Source organism: Gopherus flavomarginatus, chromosome 6 (genome assembly GCF_025201925.1).
Source record: "Gopherus flavomarginatus isolate rGopFla2 chromosome 6, rGopFla2.mat.asm, whole genome shotgun sequence".
NCBI classification, from domain to species: Eukaryota; Metazoa; Chordata; order Testudines; family Testudinidae; genus Gopherus; species Gopherus flavomarginatus.
The window spans coordinates 17,217,643-17,239,080 of record NC_066622.1 but is presented as its reverse complement, the minus strand read 5'-3'; the positions used below and the strand labels follow the sequence as shown (position 1 = coordinate 17,239,080).

The 21,438-nt window shown below is 39.6% G+C and overlaps 1 protein-coding gene across 4 annotated transcripts in view; it reads right to left on the bottom strand.

The window, feature by feature from the left end:
• Positions 1-21,438, bottom strand: part of GRM7 (glutamate metabotropic receptor 7) — a 549,943-nt gene that overhangs the window by 182,223 nt on the left and 346,282 nt on the right. For all 4 annotated transcript variants that reach the window (XM_050957328.1, XM_050957327.1, XM_050957325.1 and 1 more), the window contains exons 6-7: positions 16,690-16,890; positions 6,205-6,344 (exon numbers count right to left, since the gene is read on the bottom strand). In XM_050957328.1, coding sequence (XP_050813285.1) covers positions 6,205-6,344; positions 16,690-16,890 — 341 coding nt within the window. The remainder of the gene's footprint in view (positions 1-6,204; positions 6,345-16,689; positions 16,891-21,438) is intronic.

The window sequence follows — 21,438 nt, the reverse complement described above, 5'->3', positions numbered from 1 at the left end:
TTAAGTGGTGGTTGAAAAGGTCAGCTGTGTTTGACCAACAATGTTCAATCAACCATAGAGTCGTAGGAATGGAAGGGACCTGGAGAGGTCATCTAGTCCAGTCCTCTGTACTCACGGCAGCACTAAGTATTATTTAGATCATCCCTGATAGGTGTTTGTCTAACCTGCTCTTAAAAATCTTCAATGATGGTGATTCCATAACCTCCTTAGGAAATTATTCCAGTGCTTAATTACCCTGACAGGTAAGAAGTTTTTCCTAATGTCCAGCTTACACTGCCCTTGCAATAATTTAAGCCCATTGCTTCTTGTCCTATCCTCAGAGGTTAACAAGAACAATTTTTCTCCCTTATCCTTGTAACAACATTTTATGTACTTGAAAATTGTTATGTCCCCCATTTAGTCCTTCTCTTTTCCAGACAAAGCAAACTCAATATTTTCAATCTTCCCTCATAAGTCATGTTTTCTAGACCTTTAATAATTTGTGTTGCTCTTCTTTGGAATTTCTTCAGTTTGTCTACATATTTCCCAAGATGTGGCACTCAGAACACACAATACTCCAGCTGAGGCCTAATCAATGCGGAGTGGAGCAGAAGAATTATTTTTTATTACAAAAGAATTACTTCTTATGTCTTGCTTAGAACATCTGCTTATCCATCCCAAAATTATGTTTGCCCCTTTTTTTTTTTTTGGCAACTGTTACAATGTTGACTCATTTATCTTGTGATCCACTATGACCCCCAGATTCCTTTCTTCAGTACTCTTTCCTAGGCAGTCATTTCCCATTTAGCATGTGTAAAACCGATTGTTCTTTCCTAAGTGGAGTACTTTGCATTTGGTCCTTATTGAATTTCATCCTATTTACTTCAGACCATTTCTCCAGTTTGTTCAGATCATTTTGAATTTTAATCCTATCCTCCAAAGCACTTGCAACACCTCCCAGCTTGGTATCATCCATAATTATCTGCACTTCTATCATGCTTTCTTCCTATGAAGCTCAACCTTCTTTACAAAGATCACTTAGCAAATATGTACAATGCCCCTCTCAAGCAGGTTAATATTGGTTTTGTACCTATTTTATAAATACAGAAAACAAAGGCACCAAGAAGTTAAATAACTTGCTTACTTTGACACAAGAAGCTTGAGAAAGAGCTGGAAATAGAACATATATCTCTTGCATAAGTACTAGATAACTTTTATTACTTGCAATAAATGTCCTATTTTGTTTAAATGCAAAATAATAATAAAAAAAATGCCCATGACACTTTTTTTCCAGTTGACATGATCTCTTTGGAAGGTTCCTAAAACATGCCATGACAAAACAATGGGCCCAACAACAGATAATCACAAAATCAATAGTTAAATAGAAAAGTACGATAGTGAACCTGAAGTTACAGTGCCTGAGGCTTAATGAATAACCTGATGATAACCTGCTTTTCTGGTGTTGATATGTCTTATGACATATCATATATCAAATATGATATATTTATGGAAAATGTGTGAGCATCTCTTATCGAAAAAGAAAAGTTAATTTGTAATAATATAATTAACATCTGGAAGACACTATTCCACGAGTAGCTCTGGCTTTGCACATGTTCTTTCTATTCCCTATCCTCTCCTCTTTCCTTTCAGGACAGCAAATAGCCAATAGGAATAATTTCTCAATTCATGCAGCTTTCTATCAAGAAACTTCAGAGTTTAAACATGCTCTTTCCTTGAATTTAAATTTTATAAAAAAATCAGAGCCATTGGTTACATACACCCGTGATACTTGATATACTGCACCATATGCACTGACAATCCAACTATCCTATTTTACTGTAGCTGAATGATGATTCATTTAATGCTAAATACATTCAAGGCATTTCTCTTCCTTGCAATGATGCCATTCTCTCTACATTATTTCATATTATGCACAAGTGTCCCCTCAACATCAGCAAACTGAAGTACAGACCTGTTTTCATATGATAACATTACCATGTTTAACACTTTTATTGTCTAATTATAGTAGCTTTAATCTGAGCAATTTGGCATGTACTGTAGTCAAGATATTGCATTTGAATGGGTATGGAGCTGGCCTGATTACTGAGTCTAAAATCAAGGATTAGGCATTTCAAGCTGCAGAGAGGAGAGAAAATATAAATATTGTATATCAAATATGTGTGAGGGAGGTCACGAGGGGGGTGAAAGAGATGTTAAAAATCTTCAAGAAACAGTGGGAGACAGGATGTACTTGCAGGACCTCTTAGTGGGAGGTAGACTGATATTCTTTTAATCAGAACTCTGCTTGACTACAGGGTGTATGCAACAGCCAACATTTTTTCAGTAGAATGTTGGTCAAACCATTTAAAATTAGACATCAGCTCATTTTATCCTCACTATGAAATGCAGCCAGAGTGTTCACTAAATCGTGATTTATGTCTCAGGAAGAGCCGTTTTAGGTGTTAGAAAACAATCACACCATAAGGAGATTTGGTGACTATGCTACCCTCTCTCACTCGTGGAAAATTCATAATTTATGTCCAGAGTTTGTTGCAGCAAAAATGTTACAAGATATTTTCTCACTTGCTTTTCAGTCAGATTCTGATGTCAGAGACAGTGATGTAAATCCAGGATAAATCAAGAGAAATCCGAGAAGGTATTCCATATTTACCCTGACTGTAAGAGAGCTCAGAATCTGGCCCTGTGAACGCACAGAACAAAAAGTATACGTCTTTAGCGCAGTGCTCCAATCCTAAAAAAAGAGGTGCTGCAATGTACTTCCATACTAAACAAAGAAGTGCCAGAAAACACTTCTAGCAAATGATAGCACCAAAACGCCGTTACAACCTCTCCCCAGAAAAGTGCCAGAACAGTATTCCAGCACAACTTCAGCCCTGCTTTTGCAAACATTCCTGCCAGAAGTGTGAAATCAAAGGTAACATAAAGATACATAGAAGCAACCAGGCCTGAGAAAAATGCCCAGACTGTCTCAGACACTTCATTAAATTGGCTCTGGAAGTAGATTATGACAAAAAGAAAAACATACAGAGCACCCAGAGGCCTGAATGTTATGCCTTAAGCCTTTTTCTGTTTATCTAACAGGTAGCCCGTCCAGGTGCGCTTCAGAAAAATGAAAGAGCTCCATATTGTAAGGAAAAAAGATTTACTAAATGGACATAAAAACATATCCTAGAGTTATCAAAAGTATCAAGAATAAAACTACCCACCTTCAAAAAAAACCCCAAAGAACAAATGTGAATGTGAACGTAAATTGCATTTTGACCTCTTCAATATAAACTGAATATACTACATCAGCCTTGCAAAACTGCCATGAACATTTAATAGCAAAATCTATTTTCTCATTCTTTATCAGGGGGAGGTGGTGAAAATGAGAGAGGAAAAAACCCCAAATATGTTATTTATCTACAGCAAAAAAACACAACAACCCAAAACAAAAAAACAACCTTTGCTATTACATCACCAGTTGGAGAACACTTCAATCTCCCTGGTCACTCAATTACAGACCTAAAAGTCACAATATTACAACAAAAACTTCAAAAACAGACTCCAATGAGAGACTGCTGAATTGGAATTAATTTGCAAAATGGACCCCATTAAATTAGGCTTAAATAAAGACTTGGAGTGGATGGGTCATTACACAAGTAAAACTATTTCCCCATGTTTATTTCTCCCCCAACACTGTTCCTCCCATCTTCTTGTCAACTGCTGCAAATGGACCATTTTGATTACCACTACAAAAAATTTTTTTCTCTGCTGCTGATAATAGCTCACCTTAACTGATCACTCTCATTAGAGTGTGTATGGTAATACCCATTGTTTCATGTTCTCTGTGTGTATATATATACACACACATCTTCCTACTGTATTTTCCACTGCATGCATCCGATGAAGTGGGCTGTAGCCCACGAAAGCTTATGCTCAAATAAATTTGTTAGTCTCTAAGGTGCCACAAGTACTCCTGTTCTTTTTGTAATGGCTGAGTGCCTCATGTACCATACAACAGCCATGTGAAGTAGAGAAGTACCATTTTCCCAGTTTTACAGTTGGGAAACTGGGGCACAGTTTGCCAAGGTCACACAGGAAGTCTGTGGCAGAGTAGGGAATTGAATCTGGGTCTCCTGAGTTCAAGGCTCGCCACTTTTCACTGGACCATCCTTCTTACATTTTCCCCTTTTGCACATTGGTGGGAAGAAGTTTGCAAAACTGATATAAATCGAGAAACAGATACATCCAGGGAGTCATCCAGAGAAATAAACCTACAAGGCGAACTACAGGATTTGGCAGTTTCTCTTGGGACCTATTTAATAGCAGCCAGTAGTCTGGTCCCCTTGGCTAGAGAATTTCTAGCTAGTTTTGAAGCTGCAAAAGTTACCTTGTTCTTGAAATGCTCCACAGAGAACTAGCAAACCAATGGTAATTCCTGGAGGTATTTGGCCTGTGGAACACACGAGCAGACAGAATAGAAGTTGCTGTAGTAACCTCACCCACTGATATACAGGCGAGTCTCATTTTACACGGAGGTTCCGTTCCGCGGTTAGCGCGTAAAGTGAAAACCGCATATAGTCAAAATTACATTGAATTGAATGGTGGGCGGAATTGCCTGCACTACAGGTACAGTATTAAAATGGTTATTTTTCTCTTTTTTTTGTTTTTGTTTTTGCCAACCATGTAAAGCTGAAATCGCGCATGTTAAATGCGCGTAAGGTGCGACAGACCTGTAACACAATCTAGCCAAACCCAGACCAGGGGGGAAAGTGCTTTGTATGGAAACTCTGAACCCAATTGCTTCAGAACAACAACGGCGTCATAAATTTCTGATTTCAATGATATTAGGTCAAGATGAGTAGTTTATATTAAGTAGTATTTAGATAATAAAATATTGATATTTTGGTAGAAAAGAACTGTAAATTGCAAGTTAACAAGACAGAGTGTTTTAAATTAAACACAGCAGCATGAATAATGCTGACAAAACATGTCACATCCCTTAACGAGTATGGAATTTAAGAGGAAGCCCAATATTGTGCAAAGAGTGACCCTTGGTTCCCCACATTAATTACTGGTGTTACTTGGTTAAGACATGGACTACATTAATTAAAGTGAGGAGAAAATGTACTAGATTAAGTTACATTTCCAAATTATAATATTTCCACCTGTTTAGGAGTGTAAATGTCATAGGATCTGAGATCCATACAATCAACAACAGACTTCACCCTCACAACTCCCCTCTGAGGTAGGCACATGCTAGTCCTATTCTACAGACCAAGGGGCAGGTATTCTTTATCTATGTGTGTTTTTGTGCTGGACTTTGGTTTGTAATGAAAAATGTATTAAAAATTAAAGACTCAGACTCCACAGATGAACAAAGTCTGCCTTTTCCGGAGGAAATAACAATCATATTCATTCTTTCACATGGGCAACGTCAAGAATAACTGGGAGATATTTGATTGCCTTACCTTTCAGCTAGACTTCATTATGAAAGGACTGCCACACATGTAAGGGCTGCCTCACAGCTAAGTGCATAAAAACAACCCCTGGGAAAGGAGAGCCACTCAGAAAAAATCCACCCCCCAAATCCATTTCTTTTGCACCAAGCTGGAAACACTTGGAGCAATTTGCAATTCTAAAGATGAAATCCCAAAGGTTTCAAGCAGCTATGCATTACAGAGAAAAAGCCACTGTCCCAGTTAGCAGCTAGAGAGCTCTGATGAGCAAAATATAAATAAACAACAATAAAAAATGGCAAGGTCATCAGAACTCGGTATAAATAAGTACAGATAGGGCACCAGGTGAGAACAAACTGCATACAGAACAAAAGAAGATATTCTACAAAAACATTAAGTACTGTCCCCTACGCTCAGGGGGGGCTCCAGCCGCCAGCACACCTAGTGCATGCCTGAGGCGGCAAGCCACCGGGGGAGCTCTGCTGGTCACTGCAAAGGCGGCAGGCAGGCTGCCTTTGGCAGCGTGCCTGCGGAGGGTCCGCTGGTCCCACGGCTTCAGCAGTCCTCCCGCAGGCTGCCACCGAATCCGCGGGACCGGGGACCTCCCACAGGCAAGCCACCAAAGGCAGCCTGCCTGCCCTGCTTGGGGCAGCAAAATACCTAGAGCCGCCCCTGCCTACCCTGACTCCTTCTTGGTGACAAAAGTCAACCTAATAACTATATGCTGATAAAAGTGAGCAAGTGAAGAGTAAATTGGACTCACGTTGAGCTGTAGGTCATCGGTCCACTGGCCAATCAGGTGGTAGCCTGCAGTGGTAGTGTTTGTTGTGTGATACTGAAAGATGTCATAGCGCCCCGGTGCATCACCGTTTTTATTAAACATCACTGGAGTGCCAGCACTGCCTGAGGAAGGAAGCAAAAACAGCCAAAGCTTTACAATGTTTGTTTTATTTATTTTGTCACGGCTAAAAGCTTTAGACTGGCATCACAGCTCAGGCAGAGGCCATCCATCATCACAGCAGTTTAAACGGATGCTTTAGGACATAGTGCCATAATCCTATCCCTCTTTCTGTGATTAATTATCATGACTCATACCCACTAGGTGAAAAGTAAAAGTAAAGTAAAGCTACATGAGTCTTGCTTCATATCATGAAATATCACCCAGGTTTCCCTCCCCGCCTCTGCCCCGCTCCCCCCAAGGGAGTTCTTTAGTGAACATCAGTCCTGTGAATGGAGCCTCTAAATGATTTTTTTTCCCCCAGAAAATGTTCCATCTGCTTCTGAGAGATACTGCCATCAGAAGACAGCCCAGGTTTAGTGAATCTTGACTGGCATCCAGAAATAGCTTCCTCCTCCATAATTTGTTTTTATTCCAGTAATCAGCATGCAACTGAGATGGAACAGAACAGAGGACATTATAGGAAAACTATTCCTAATCTCTCCTTGTATGCTGCTTTGTTTAGATCCTAGGACACTGATACCTGCCGAAAAGTAGCTTAGTCATGAACAATAGGGGCCAGATTCTGGACTGATTCTTGTGAAGCATCTAGGTAGAGTGATGTGAGAGAGGCAAGTGACAGCAGCAGAGCTAAGGATCTCAGAACAACCTTGCTTGGATGGGTCAGGTCCCGAGTGCAACACACTCTACAATGCTTCAAGCTGCTAAAGTAGCTGAGTGCACGCCCCTAGTGCATCATGCATGCAGAATATCCATGGGTCTGGCCACAAACGCCAAGCCAGCTCATGGCAACAATCCTTTTGGGGCTGTAGACCAGAACTGAGTATTAGTGTAGCCTCCCACTGGGCATAGGTGCTGGAACTAGGGGTGCTGCCAGAAACCCTGGTTTGAAATATCTCCCTTCATATACAGGGTTTACAGTTTGGTTCAATGGCTCTCAACACCCCCACTATACAGATTGTTCCAGCGTCCCTGCCCCTGAGCTTTGTAATATGTGCCTATCCTGAGATTCACCTATCCAGGAGCTTTCTAGGAGGTGGTGGTCTCCAGCACCTAATCCTCTTAGTGCAACCAAACAAGACAGGTTAGAATAAGGGGGCATACCTTATATGACAGACAGGCATTGAATTATGATAGCTAATTATTATGTTAGAGATGCTGTTGCGAAAAGAATCCCAACCAGAAAATTTGCAGCTCAGTTAACACTATAGGGCTGTATGGCTACTTCTTAAACGAGACTTCAAAGAAATTTAGTATTTTCAGATAGATCTAACTGAAAACTTCCAGGATTACATGAGTTTCAAGATGTATTAAAATAGGTTTCTGTGACATAAAGCAATATTGTGTCAAGACAGGAGATCATTAGTATATCCTATCACATTGCTTGGGGGTGGTATGAAATATCTCTTCAGTTGTAGCACTGAACTTTACATTTATGGTTTTCCTCATGATTCGTACTCTTCACTGAATTTCAGTGAGTGAAAGAAGGTTTGAAGGAGTGAATTAGCATAGTTTCCAAATTCTAACCCTAGTAAAATTATTTCTTGTCTGTACTGCAGCCTCTCTGAGATCAGACACTGATTAAGTTCAAAGACTGGTACCGAAAATCTTCCACAGAAATCTCCTGTCTCTAACTCCTTACGGGTACTAAGCAGATATGTAACTGTTGTATATCGGATTCATGCAGCTGGAATACGTTTATGGTGGGAAACCATTTTTTAGGTGCATAAGGGTGATAATTCATAAATTCCTTCTCAAAGTCGGCAAAAATAGTAAATGGGATTTAGCTAATCATGACTTTTTAAAGCATTTATATGATTAGCCAAGCTACATGTTGTTGCAACTAACATAAAATAATACAATTCAGAGCATAAGAGCCCAATCTGCCCCCCACTCCAATGCACCATCAATATTTGTGGGTATATCCTTACGTTCCAAATAAATGACACTGACACAAAAAATGGGTATTTTTACACAAATAGGGGTCAGATCTTCACCAGATGTAAATTTTCACCACTTGAGGATCTATTCTATAAATTGGGCAGTAATGCAGATAGGGTATTAACTCACATACATCTGCATGCATAAAACTATAGGTTTTTTTCTCCTTTTAAACAGATGCAGAATAAACTTGGTGTGTATCAACAGAGTCTAGGTTAAAAGTTGCCCTATGAAATAACAAAGCTCTCTACAGTCATATCTGCAGATTAGCGTGATATCTAGTTTTTAAGTGGAATCTATAAATGAAAAAGACCAAATGACAGCTGCTGAAGGGAGACTGTGTTGGGGAGCAAGAGAGTAGGGAGCCCCTTTTCACTCCTGGGCTGTTAAACATAAGTAGATAGTTTGGCTGCTTGCACTTGCTGGTAGTGATGGTGAACCATTAATTTTGCTGACAGTGTTCAATGCCCTGCAGGGATATGGCCCTGTGCAACAGTCAGGGCCTGGCAAGCTTTCCTAATGACAATGTGTATTGTCACCAGAATGCAGTATAAGAGAGACATGCCAGTGTATGTGTAAATAGTTAACTGGGTAAAGTGCCAGAAGCTAGTGTCCAATAATATACAGCATTATTGGTGGGTTTTGTAGGATCAATACAACTTCTTGTTGTGCACTGAAAATGGCTTCCTTCATGCAGCTTTTTAATGCAGTTCTTAAATATCACTGCTGCTCCACAGGAGTGGTTACTGCTGCTGGTTAGCCTGCTCCCTGATTCATGAAAGTCCCGCTGTTCAAGAAATCTCTTGAGTATGTGATTATCATTAAGCATGTGCTCAAGTGCTCTTCTTAATCTGGTGCTGGATGCCTACTCCTGGCCTCTAAATGCATAATTCTTCCAGACATCATCTATGCAGCTTGCCCACCCTACCCAGTGTGGTTCTCTCTCTAGAATCATCATGTGTTATATTCTAAGTTAAGTACAGCAAAATAATTTTAAATGTGCTTCTATATTAATATGTATTCACCATTAGTATGTATTTATAGTAATAATTAGCAGCATAATTGATATTGGCTACTTTTTCAGGTTTGTCCTCTTTCATGAGTTTAAATTTACTTCATCTGGAAATCTACCCACACACCAAAAGGAAGTGAAAAGTGGGGGCAGCTATTCAGAGTAAGGAATGGTACATAGTTGTAATCATCTCAGGGTATAATTCAAGCAGATGATTTCTGAGTTGCCTGTCTTTGATCCTAGTGTGGGTCTGACAGCACATTTTGGTGCACAGTGCCCACCATTTGATTGCAAGCGCCTAACTCTTTCATGTGCCTGTTTTAAAGTTACTACAGTATTTTATTCTGTGCTCTGTTTATTTATTCAGACTATAAGAAACAATGAGAAGTGGTACCAGGAAACCTGCAGGCTGAAGCATATTATTTTCATAACTGGTGCTATTTATTATTTTAATTTTTCTTATTATAACAGGGAGGAGGAAGATTTTTGGGGGGATACAGGCTGACATACATCTTTTTTTTTCTTTCATTAAGAATTGTAAGACTCCACAGTCCCATCAGGCAACCTGGAAACCTAGTAACATGCTCTTCCCTGGTGCTGCCTGCACATTCAGTAGTGTTATAAAATATTAATCCATCTGTTCCCAAAGAACAAGTAACACACACACTAAATTCAGTACATGATGCCCCTTTCACATGAAAAAATCTCACTGCAAAGACACAATTTATTGGATTTTGCAGGATTTGTGTCTCTAAATCACCACAAAAAACTCATCATGAAGAAAAGTGCAATAGGAGAAGGGTCAGAGTCTTGTTAAGTGTGACAAGCTAGTCTTTTTATGACTCACAGTCACTGCAGTTCTGAGGAGCAGCTGTGGTTCATATAAAAATAATCCATCATTTTTCAGGTCATTTTGGAGGAGAGGGAGAACACAGACACTTTGCATCATGAGTTTAATATTCAGAATCTTACTGCATCTGGACTTTTAAAAAAATTATTCTCAACACTGTGAGACAACAATTGAATTCATACTGTGCTCTGACTACAAATCCACAGTCTATTCATTAAAATATCGCTTGAGTGATTTCTTTATGAATGTCATGGTCTTTGTAAGGGGGGAAAAAGTCCCTGAAGCATGCACAGGAAAGAGGATTTCAGCTGCGTAGTTACAAGGAGATCTGTCTGCATACCTAAATAGGATTGAATCATAGACTTAAAATGCAAGAGAATGGGATACACATTTTTTTCCCTTCACACTGTCAGGAGAAAGGATTCATGTTGTGCCATTCTCTGTTCTCATTAGAAGTCTTGTAACAAGAATGAGAAAGCTGAAGTTTAATGATGTATATGTCAAATGGTGACATTCAGCCACTGGCCCTCCCAGAAGCAGTGTGTAGCTGTCCTACCCTCCCTGGACGCTGCACCGAAAGGGGGCACTCAGCTGAGTGGCTCAATATGTAGGAGAACAACACAGTTTGCAACACATTTAGGCCATGGACTCTGCTTTTTCCAGATCCAATTGGGATGGCATGCACCATCAGAAGTATACCAAAGGATTGATCTTGGTGCTCTCCAAGTGCAAGGACTGTAGCAACAACAAGGGCTTGGAATGTACCATGCCACCAGGACATAGTGTCCTCATGCTCTGCCCTTCCCATCCCCCACCCCTGTGCACTTGTCACAGTCTGGCTCTATCTTTTTAGTGAATTATAGTAGTGCATAAGACATTCACCTCTGACGTGATATCCCAAAGCAGAAAGGAGAAAATATGGCAACAAAAATTCTGTGTATTCACTCTTCACTTATGTTCCTGTAGTGCTGGGCAATTGAGTTTCACTCTCACTGATGCAAGAAGAAATTTTAAGCTCATACCAGCAGGTGTTCGTTTGGGAAGGGGTATACTTTACATAGGATAGGACACTGCTTGACTCAGCAGGGAGACAGGGTTCCCAATAGCCCTTCTGCAAAAGGCCTGGCACAGAGTTAGACAAGCCAGACAAACTGGCCCTACCCCTTCACAACTACGAAAGCACACACATTTATTGTGACTACAGTAATAGAACATTATGGACCTGGTATATTTTATAATAGATGGGGGCATGAAATAGAAAGGGAACAGTGCTCCAAGAACATCTCTCCAGAGGCTTGGCAATGAGCCTCGGATGTGACTGCACCCTTTGCAGCTATGTGCACAAACATGTATGCAATTATTTCATGTGAATGGGCCAAGAGAAAGTAAACTCTGCATATGAATAATAAATCTTAAAGACACCTAATGTTTCCAGGAACATTATCTAGGGCCAGCCTTAAATGGCCAAGAGAACAAATAGGTTAAAATTATTATTTTAAGTTCTGCTACCTTCTTGAAGCCTCCATGGTGTTTATGAGTTGTATTAAAAAAAATACGTATGGCTTATGTAACCAACCACAACTAGAGGAAAGATCAAACCAATATCTTAGATGCCTATATACAAATGCAAGAAGTATGGGTAATAAGCAGGAAGAACTGGAAGTGCTAATAAATAAATATAACTATGACATTGTTGGCATTACTGAAACTTGGTGCGATAATACACACGACTGAATGTTGGTGTGGATGGGTATAGTTTGCTCAGGAAGGATAGACAGGGGAAAAAGGGAGGAGGTGTTGCCTTATATATTAAGAATGTACACACTTGGACTGAGGTAGAGATGGACATAGGAGATGGGAGTGTTGAGAGTCTCTGGGTTAGGCTAAAAGGGGTAAAACACACGGGTGATGTTGTGCTGGGAGTCTACTACAGGCCACCTAATCAGGTGGAAGAGGTGGATGAGGCTTTTTTCAAACAACTAACAAAATCATCCAAAGCCCAAGATTTGGTGGTGATGGGGGACTTCAACTATCCAGATATATGTTGGGAAAATAACACCGTGGGGCACAGACTATCCAATAAGTTCCTGGACTGCATTGCAGACAACTTTTTATTTCTGAAAGTTGAAAAAGCTACTAGGGGGGAAGCTGTTCTAGACTTGATTTTAACAAATAGGGAGGAACTCGTTGAGAATTTGAAAGTAGAAGGAAGCTTGGGTGAAAGTGATCATGAAATCATAGAGTTTGCAATTCTAAGGAAGGGTAGAAGGGAGTACAGCAAAATAGAGACAATGGATTTCAGGAAAGTGGATTTTGGTAAGCTCAGAGAGCTGATAGGTAAGGTCCCATGGGAATCAAGACTGAGGGGAAAAACAACTGAGGAGAGTTGGCAGTTTTTCAAAGGGACGCTATTAAGGGCCCAAAAGCAAGCTATTCCGATGGTTAGGAAAGATAGAAAATATGGCAAAAGACCACCTGGGCTTAACCACGAGATCTTGCATGACCTACAAAATAAAAAGGCGTCATATAAAAAATGGAAACTAGGTCAGATTACAAAGGACGAATATAGGCAAATAACACAGGAATGCAGAGGCAAGATTAGAAAGGCAAAGGCACAAAATGAGCTCAAACTAGCTATGGGAATAAAGGGAAACAAGAAGACTTTTTATCAATACATTAGAAGCAAGAGGAAGACGAAGGACAGGGTAGGCCCACTGCTCAGTGAGGAGGGGGAAACAGTAACGGGAGACTTGGAAATGGCAGAGATGCTTAATGACTTCTTCGTTTCGGTCTTCACTGAGAAGTCTGAAGGAATGTCTAATATAGTGAATGCTTACGGGAAGAGGGTAGGTTTAGAAGATAAAATAAAAAAGAGCAAGTAAAAAATCACTTAGAAAAGTTAGATGCCTGTAAGTCACCAGGGCCTGATGAAATGCATCCTAGAATACTCAAGGAGTTAATAGAGGAGGTATCTGAGCCTCTAGCTATTATCTTTAGGAAATCATGGGAGACGGGGGAGATTCCAAAAGACTGGAAAAGGGCAAATATAGTGCCCATCTATAAAAAGGGAAATAAAAACAACCCAGGAAACTACAGACCAGTTAGTTCAACTTCTGTGCCAGGGAAAATAATGGAGCAAGTAATTAAATAAATCATCTGCAAACACTTGGAAGGTGGTAAGGTGATAGAGAATAGCCAGCATGGATTTGTAAAGAACAAATCGTGTCAAACTAATCTGATAGCATTCTTTGATAGGATAACGAGCCTTGTGGATAAAGGAGAAGCGGTGGATGTGATATACCTAGACTTTAGTAAGGCATTTGATACGGTCTCGCATGATATTCTTATAGACAAACTAGAAAAGTATAAATTAGATGGGGCTACTATAAGGTGGGTGCGTAACTGGCTGAATAACCGTACTCAGAGAGTAGTTATTAATGGCTCCCAATCCTGCTGGAAAGGTATAACAAGTGGGGTTCCGCAGGGGTCTGTTTTGGAACCGTCTCTGTTCAATATCTTCATCAACGATTTAGATGTTGGCATAGAAAGTACACTTATTAAGTTTGCGGACGATACCAAACTGGGAGGGATTGCAACTGCTTTGGAGGACAGGGTCAAAATTCAAAACGATCTGGACAAATTGGAGAAATGGTCTGAGGTAAATAGGATGAAGTTCAATAAAGATAAATGCAAAGTGCTCCACTTAGGAAGGAACAGTCAGTTTCACACATACAGAATGGGAGGAGACTGTCTAGGAAGGAGTATGGCAGAAAGATCTAGGGGTCATAGTGGACCACAAGCTTAATATGAGTCAACAGTGTGGTACTGTTGCAAAAAAACCAAACATGATTCTGGGATGCATTAACAGGTGTGTTGTAAACAAGACACGAGAAGTCATTCTTCTGCTTTACTCTGCACTGGTTAGGCCTCAACTGGAGTATTGTGTCCAGTTCTGGGCACCGCATTTCAAGAAAGATGTGGAGAAACTGGAGAGGGTCCAGAGAAGAGCAATGAGAATGATTAAAGGTCTTGAGAACATGACCTATGAAGGAAGGCTGAAGGAATTGGGTTTGTTTAGTTTGGAAAAGAGAAGACTGAGAGGGGACATGATAGCAGTTTTCAGGTATCTAAAAGGGTGTCATCAGGAGGAGGGAGAAAACTTGTTCACCTTAGCCTCTAATGATAGAACAAGAAGCAATGGGCTTAAACTGCAGCAAGGAAGATTTAGGTTGGACATTAGGAAAAAGTTCCTAACCATCAGGGTAGTTAAACACTGGAACAGATTGCCTAGGGAAGTTGTGGAATCTCCATCTCTGGAGATATTTAAGAGTAGGTTAGATAAATGTCTATTAGGGATGGTCTAGACAGTATTTGGTCCTGCCATGAGGGCAGGGGACTGGACTCGATGACCTCTCGAGGTCCCTTCCAGTCCTAGAGTCTATGAGTCTATGAAAAAATCTTGCAAAAAAAATGGGTGAATAAATTGAAATAATGAATATACTTGAGAAAACTGAAATCCAGGTAAAATCTACTAAGTCAATTATTTCCTCAGCTCTCTTAAAATGATAGGATGGCCATTGAACTGCGCTACTTTCCAAGTGCCTCCTTGAGGCTTCTGGAGGAGAGAGAGATAAATGATCTGCTACAGAATTCCAGGATGGCCAAATTAGTAAAATTTACACAAATACCATATTTCTCTGAAAATAGGATTTTCCATATCTTCCTATTTCTGGAAAAAGAACACAAACAATGTTATAAAGCAAAAAATAATACTATCTGCTCAGTTTATTAGTCCAGCAGTATTTGGCTTCTGGCAATAGCTAGCACCAGCTAATCCAAAGAAGAGGGAAAAATATCTCCTGCATCTCATTTGATACTCTATGCCAGTTCTGCAATGCTTTACTTGGAGGAAAAAAATCCTTCCTGACTACAGTGATGAAGTTAGACCACGAAGTACAAGATTTATCTTCCTCATCTGGGTCTCCCAGTCCCTTTTCTTTTCTCAATCTCTCCCTCTCTAGTTATTAGATTGTAAATTCCTAGGAGCAGAGAAGGTGGCCAATGTTTTCAAGCCTTATGAACCCAAAGTCAAACACTTCTTTCCATAGGCAGGCACCTAAATAAAACCTTGATCCAGTAAAGCACGTTAGCTCATGCCAAACTTTCAGTTTGTGAATAGTCTCAGTAGGGTCACAAAACTGATTTTCAGAGGTGCTGAGCATCTTTGGCTATCACCAAAACTTCACTAAGAGTTGCATGACTCCCATTCATCACTTTTGAACATGAATCCTCATTTAGGCCTAAAAATGGATTTAGATGTCTAACTTTAGGCTAACAGGTTTTAAAATGTAAGTCTGGTTCTCCCTCTTGCAGAGTGCTGAGGCAAACAGTTTAAAAAACTCTTGCTACATGTATTAGCAAAGTTTATAAGGAGGAAAAAATGTTCGTATTACAAGCTAACTTCTGTGACTGTTCAATTGTCCTGGTGGTGGGGGTGGGCTCACAGGAATCTCCTCATGTATGTTAAACAAAATTTTCAGAGGTTGGGAAATCCTGCTATAGTATTTAGGCCAGATTCATAGACACTAGCACAGGGAAGTATATATGAAAGGCTATCCTGTACCTCAAGGAAGGGCTGGTGTTAGGGTTGCCAATGTCCTTATTGGGATCAGCGGGAGCACCTTTATTAGGAGGATGAATCGTAGGCACCTGAGGTGATATACTGGATCAAACTAACTTTAGCTTGTCCACATCCACATTTGCCTTTTGTGCTGTATTCTCACTCTAAGCCTTCTAGAGAAATGGAAGTTGCAACAACCTTCACCACAGGGGACTTTCTGGTTAGCAGGTCTAAATCACTTGATTTGAAACCTGAAAATGAATCTGTCCCTTACACTCTAAACTGTTGTCCTAGTGAAAATGACAGACAGGCTGAGTCCTGTGTGACAAATAGTTACCTTTTTTTTTGCCCCAGGTAGGTGGAAATGATACACATCAAAGGATATGGTTTGGATGATGCTAAAAAACTATGCATTGTCCATAGTTGCTGTGGGTTTCTTTTTTAAGCAGTGAGGTCCAAATTAGGCATTATATAAATCAGACAGATGGGATATATATTTTTGCCTATCACCCACTTTTGCTAATGAGAGAAAATTTTGAGGTTATTAGCAGACTTCAGTGGTTTCATCCTAATTTCTAAGTGCAGCCATCATAAAATGGATGCACAGTTTAGTACCTTTTGCACAATATAAGTTAAGGACTTGGCTAGCTGGAGTACTGCACGTCAGAAATATAATCATATATACAAAACTCACTGCTTCAAGGAAAGCAGTACACAGTCAAATGAATGCTAAACATGAACTACATAAATGATGGCCACTCCATTTGCTAAGAAATCCAGTGAAATAATAAATAATTGATTGACTAATTAAATTTAAAAATCTTATGTTCTCTGAAGTGCTTTGGATACATATTGCTTTGGACTCACCATTGAAGTTAACATTGCGTATATACTTCAGCAATTTCTTGCCTCCTGCTTGTTCCATCTCCGGACAGATCCCAGGGTAATCAGCACAAAGATCCTTGTTCATATGATGGAGAGCATGAGCCATGGCATACACAGCATCAATCACAAACTGAACTTTCCCCTCTTGTTCATAATGGGAATCTTTTCCAATTCTCTCCTGCCCTGCACATAAAAACACACACACACACACACACACAGAGAGAAGGATGTTGAGGAACAGAATTCTCTGGGTGCTAAATACAAGTCAATCCACTTCATGCAGCATTAAAGAAATGAAGGTGGTTAGCCAGGGCAGGATTTTGAAGAATGTGGTTATGATTTCATTTTTTTATTGCATTTTTAAATGAAAAAAATGAATCTTCAATCCTTGACACTGTGACCATTCAATTTATAGACAAAGAATTCACAATGGCAAATCAGGTCCTAACCACAGAAATGGCAGTACAATCAACAGGGATCCATCTTAGATAGAGAGAGGGAGGCTGGACTCTGTATGCTGAAAACATTGGAGTCTCTGAATGAAGAAAGTACAATAAAACAATGCAGTGATGGTATTTTAAAGTCTGATGCTACATTCTGCCTTTCATATACCAGTCTCTCATTGAAAGACATAGCCAAATAAAGAATGGAAAGAATCAAACTAAAAGAAGCTCAGGAGAATTCAGTTAACATGCCTACTGTACATGCAACCTGAAGAAGCACAGTATTCATGCATTTACTATGCACTTCTCTCCTCTTCCTTTAGGAATTAATGAGTCCTTCAAAATCCATCGATTGCCATCAAAATGCAGAACCTTAGCTTAAAGATTCCAAATGTATACAGTCAAATGAACTAGTGCTGTCACCAAATACCAACAAGGAAATAAGCAGTGATGCTTCAAGAATAATTATTTTAAATGTTTTATTATTTCTTATTTGTATTACATTAGCAATGGAATTAGGGTCCCATTGTGTTCGGTGCTGCACACATCCTGCACCAAAGAACTTACACTCTAAATATTATCCCCATTTTACAGGTAGGGGACACGGGCACAGAGAGATTAAATGATTTTCCCAAGGTCACACAGGAACTCCATAGTAGAGCCTGAAATTGAACCCAATAGTCTGATACGAGTATAGCGCCTTAGCCATTGTTCCTTTATGTCACAGCAAATTGTGATAAACAAATAATGTGACTGACAATGGGACTACAAAAATAGTTATTTATTGGATTTTTTTTAAGAAAAATCATAGTTTAAGTAAAAAAGTAAAGAAACAAAACTAGGGCTAGTCAAAAAATATTAATCCAATATAATATTTGAATAATACACCTCTACCTCAATATAACGCTGTCCTCAGGAGCCAAAAAATCTTACTGCCTTATAGGTGAAACCGCTTTATATCAAACTTGCTTTGATCCACTGGAGTATGCAGCCCTGTCTCCCCAGAGCACTGCTTTACCGCATTATATCCGAATTCATATTATATTGGGTCACATTATATTGGGGTAGAAGTGTATTTATGAAATTTCTTGTATACTTTATTCAGCAAATATTACCTACCTGTCCCTAAACTATATCTATATAACTTTATTTATCTATCTATCTATGCATCCATACATAAAATGTGTGTGTGAGAGAGAGAGTCAGCATTCCTCGTGTACAAAAGTGTACACAGCTGGACACATTTGTGACAGATATGGGAAAACCTTACGAATTCAGTTAATATACCTTACTAAATTTAATATCTTTGGGGTCCATTGTATTGAAAGTATAAATGTGTATGCTTTTGTGGGAACTTCCTTAGTAGGAAGGAGGATTAATACAATCTTTGGGAGATAATGGGAACTTCAGAAGAGTGTGTTCAACAATATAGCAGATTCTGATCACCTGTTACCGGAGAAGAGTTCAAAGACTCCGTCTGGATTTTCCAGGGACCAACAGACAAAAGACGTTTGTTTTTTTTTATAAACAGTCTGGTTTTACACAAGCTTAGGGCCGTCTTCCTGATATATCAAAGGACAAGACCTCTGGGCCATGCAGGGCCTCAATCCTTAGGGAAGGGTTGGAAGGACTTGGCTTACTGAGGCCCCATAAGACTGCATACTAGTTCCAAGCTAATGCTGTTATGAACTTGTGACAACAAAAGAGACCTCTTTTGAAGGAATCACCTACCAGAGAACATGATGGAGCAAGTAGGGTGAGCTCTGGGAAGCTTATTTGCTTTTGTGTAGGTTCTTCTGTTATTTTTACTACGTTTTCTCTGTAACATTTATACCGCAAGAATAAAACAGGATTGCATAGGAAGTGTTGTGTGGTAACTTATAATTGTGACAATTGCATTATTCACCATCTCTAAGGAGAAAGACATATGGGGAGAGAGGCGTATGTCTCCATCCCAGAGAGGTTACAGCCAGGGAGCTAGAAGCCTGTGAGTAGGTGCCCTTGCTGGACTACAGAGGGGGAATACAAGTGCAGTTGTTCTGAACCGTGACAACATCTGCCAGTAATAAATATGGGACAATGATGTCCGAGGGGTAAACAAAGTACAATATTAGGAGCCAGGACTCCTCAGTTTTATTCCCCAGTCTGCCACTCTCTTGTTGTTTTACCTTTGGCAAGAAACACTCACATGATTCAATTTGTCCAGCAGTAATAAGTGTTGTTATACTTATCAGTCTCACCAGGGTTTTGAAAAATGTAATTACTGGTTGTTAAGTGTTCCCGGATACTTTGATGACATAATGGTATGGCACTGCAAAATATTACTTTTTGAACAGCTGTAATATCACAGTCCACTTGTTCAATTACTTACTATATGACACCTTCTTCCAACCTCAGCTTGATGATCCTTCTGCAGTTACAAAGATCCCAGTCTTACGATGAGCTGTGTGCAGTCAGACCCATGGTACTTATGTAGAGTCCCATTGAAATTAGTGGAGCTCTATATGGACTTGGTTGTGGTATCTGGGTCTAAAGAGGAACTGACTCACAGTGGCAATATGGAAGAATAAATAAGCAGGCTTTTAAAGACCCCCCCCCCTCAGCCCCCAAGAAGTCCTCACAAACATTTCAGTGATCTTTAATCATTTAGGATGGAGATTTAGGTGAAGAAATTATTTTTGCTATCATCCTTAATTTGAATGATACTGACAGAATGACAAGCTCTAGCTCATATCAATTTCCACTTTTAGAATGGGTATGTGAAAAGTCACACTGTTTTTGGAGTGAGTTTTTGGAAAACACATTAATGTGGCAGAAGACAAAATTCACCATTTCTGCTGCAGAAAAGGTTTTGTTTTGTTTTTCCTGATAATAATAAATCAACCAATCAAACATGGCAGAATTCCACCTTGGAGTGTGGTAAGAACTTGATTGGGTTAATGAATTGCTTCTCACTCCCACTCACATGGCCAGATTCTCAGCCTTGGGCTGAGAAAGCACAAAGACAACAGAAAGCTGCTCTAAAAGATCAACCAAGGATTTCCCAAAAGCTGTTACCTCCTGCGGTGCTCTCAATTACTCAGAGCCATTTAGGTCCCCAATCAACCCAAGATCAGGGTACAGAAGGGAGTATTAGGGCCTTTTTTAACCTTACACTCTGCTCAGCTGCACCTAGGCTAAACTCACTGCACCTGACGATCAGGCCCACAGTAGCACAAATTGAGTCTAAATACATCCTATAAATTATGTGCAGTGAATTCTGCTTATATTTTCTATTATCCTTTTCCCCTGTCCTGTCTCTGTCTTGTCTATTTAGATTGTAAAGACTTCAGGTCAATCACTTTCTCCTTTCTCTCTGTTTGTATGGTGCCTAGCAGAGTATGGCCTCAGTTTTGATTGGTTTGTAGGCACCACTGTAAAAAATAGGATTAATAATAGTTAACTTTGGGTACCTCAGAGGTTGTAGGCAAAATCTCCTAAGTTTTTTTTAGGTCATTTCTGCACATTGTGCACATTTCTGCACAAGTTCTGCACACTCAACTTGAACCAAACACACGAACGGCTTACAATTAATCCACAGTGTAACAATAAAACATAATTGAGTAAATGTTGTATAATGAGGACAGCCAAGGAGATCACTGTCTTCCTATGGGTATTTCATTACCAGAATGAGAGTCTAAATATGTTCAGGAAATTATTTGCAGTGAATCATTCACTCAGTTGTACCCGAGACCAGCAAATATAAAATTCCTCCATATACATTTTCAACATTTGTGAAATTTCCCTCCCCCATACAGGCTGCCAAACTGCAAAGGATCAAACTGCAAAGCTTTGTTCTGCCAACCTATACATTATGATTAAGATATTCTCTGGTGTAAAGCTCAATTATAATTCAAATCTAGATTAGCAACATCCAGTTCCTTGCAAATAATTCAGCAAGGTGAAATAGGTTCCAGGTTCTGAAGATTTACCTACTGCCCTTTTTTATCATTCCACTCTCCTCTCATTGATTACAGACCAGATTACATTTCTAGACACTGACAAGGAAAATGCTTTTAAGCGGCCTTAGCTGAGCTGAGCTACATAACCAAATTAGTAATGCAACAGAAAGGCAAGCCAAGGGAAGTGATCTTGGAATTGAAACTCTGAACACAAACAATACTGATTAATCATATTAAATTCTAGAAGCATATGCATGGAAACACAGAAGGGGGAAGAAAACCTTTACTAGCAAAATTATCTGTGGAAGGAGACTGAGCAAAAATCCATAAAACTCAGTTGCATGCAT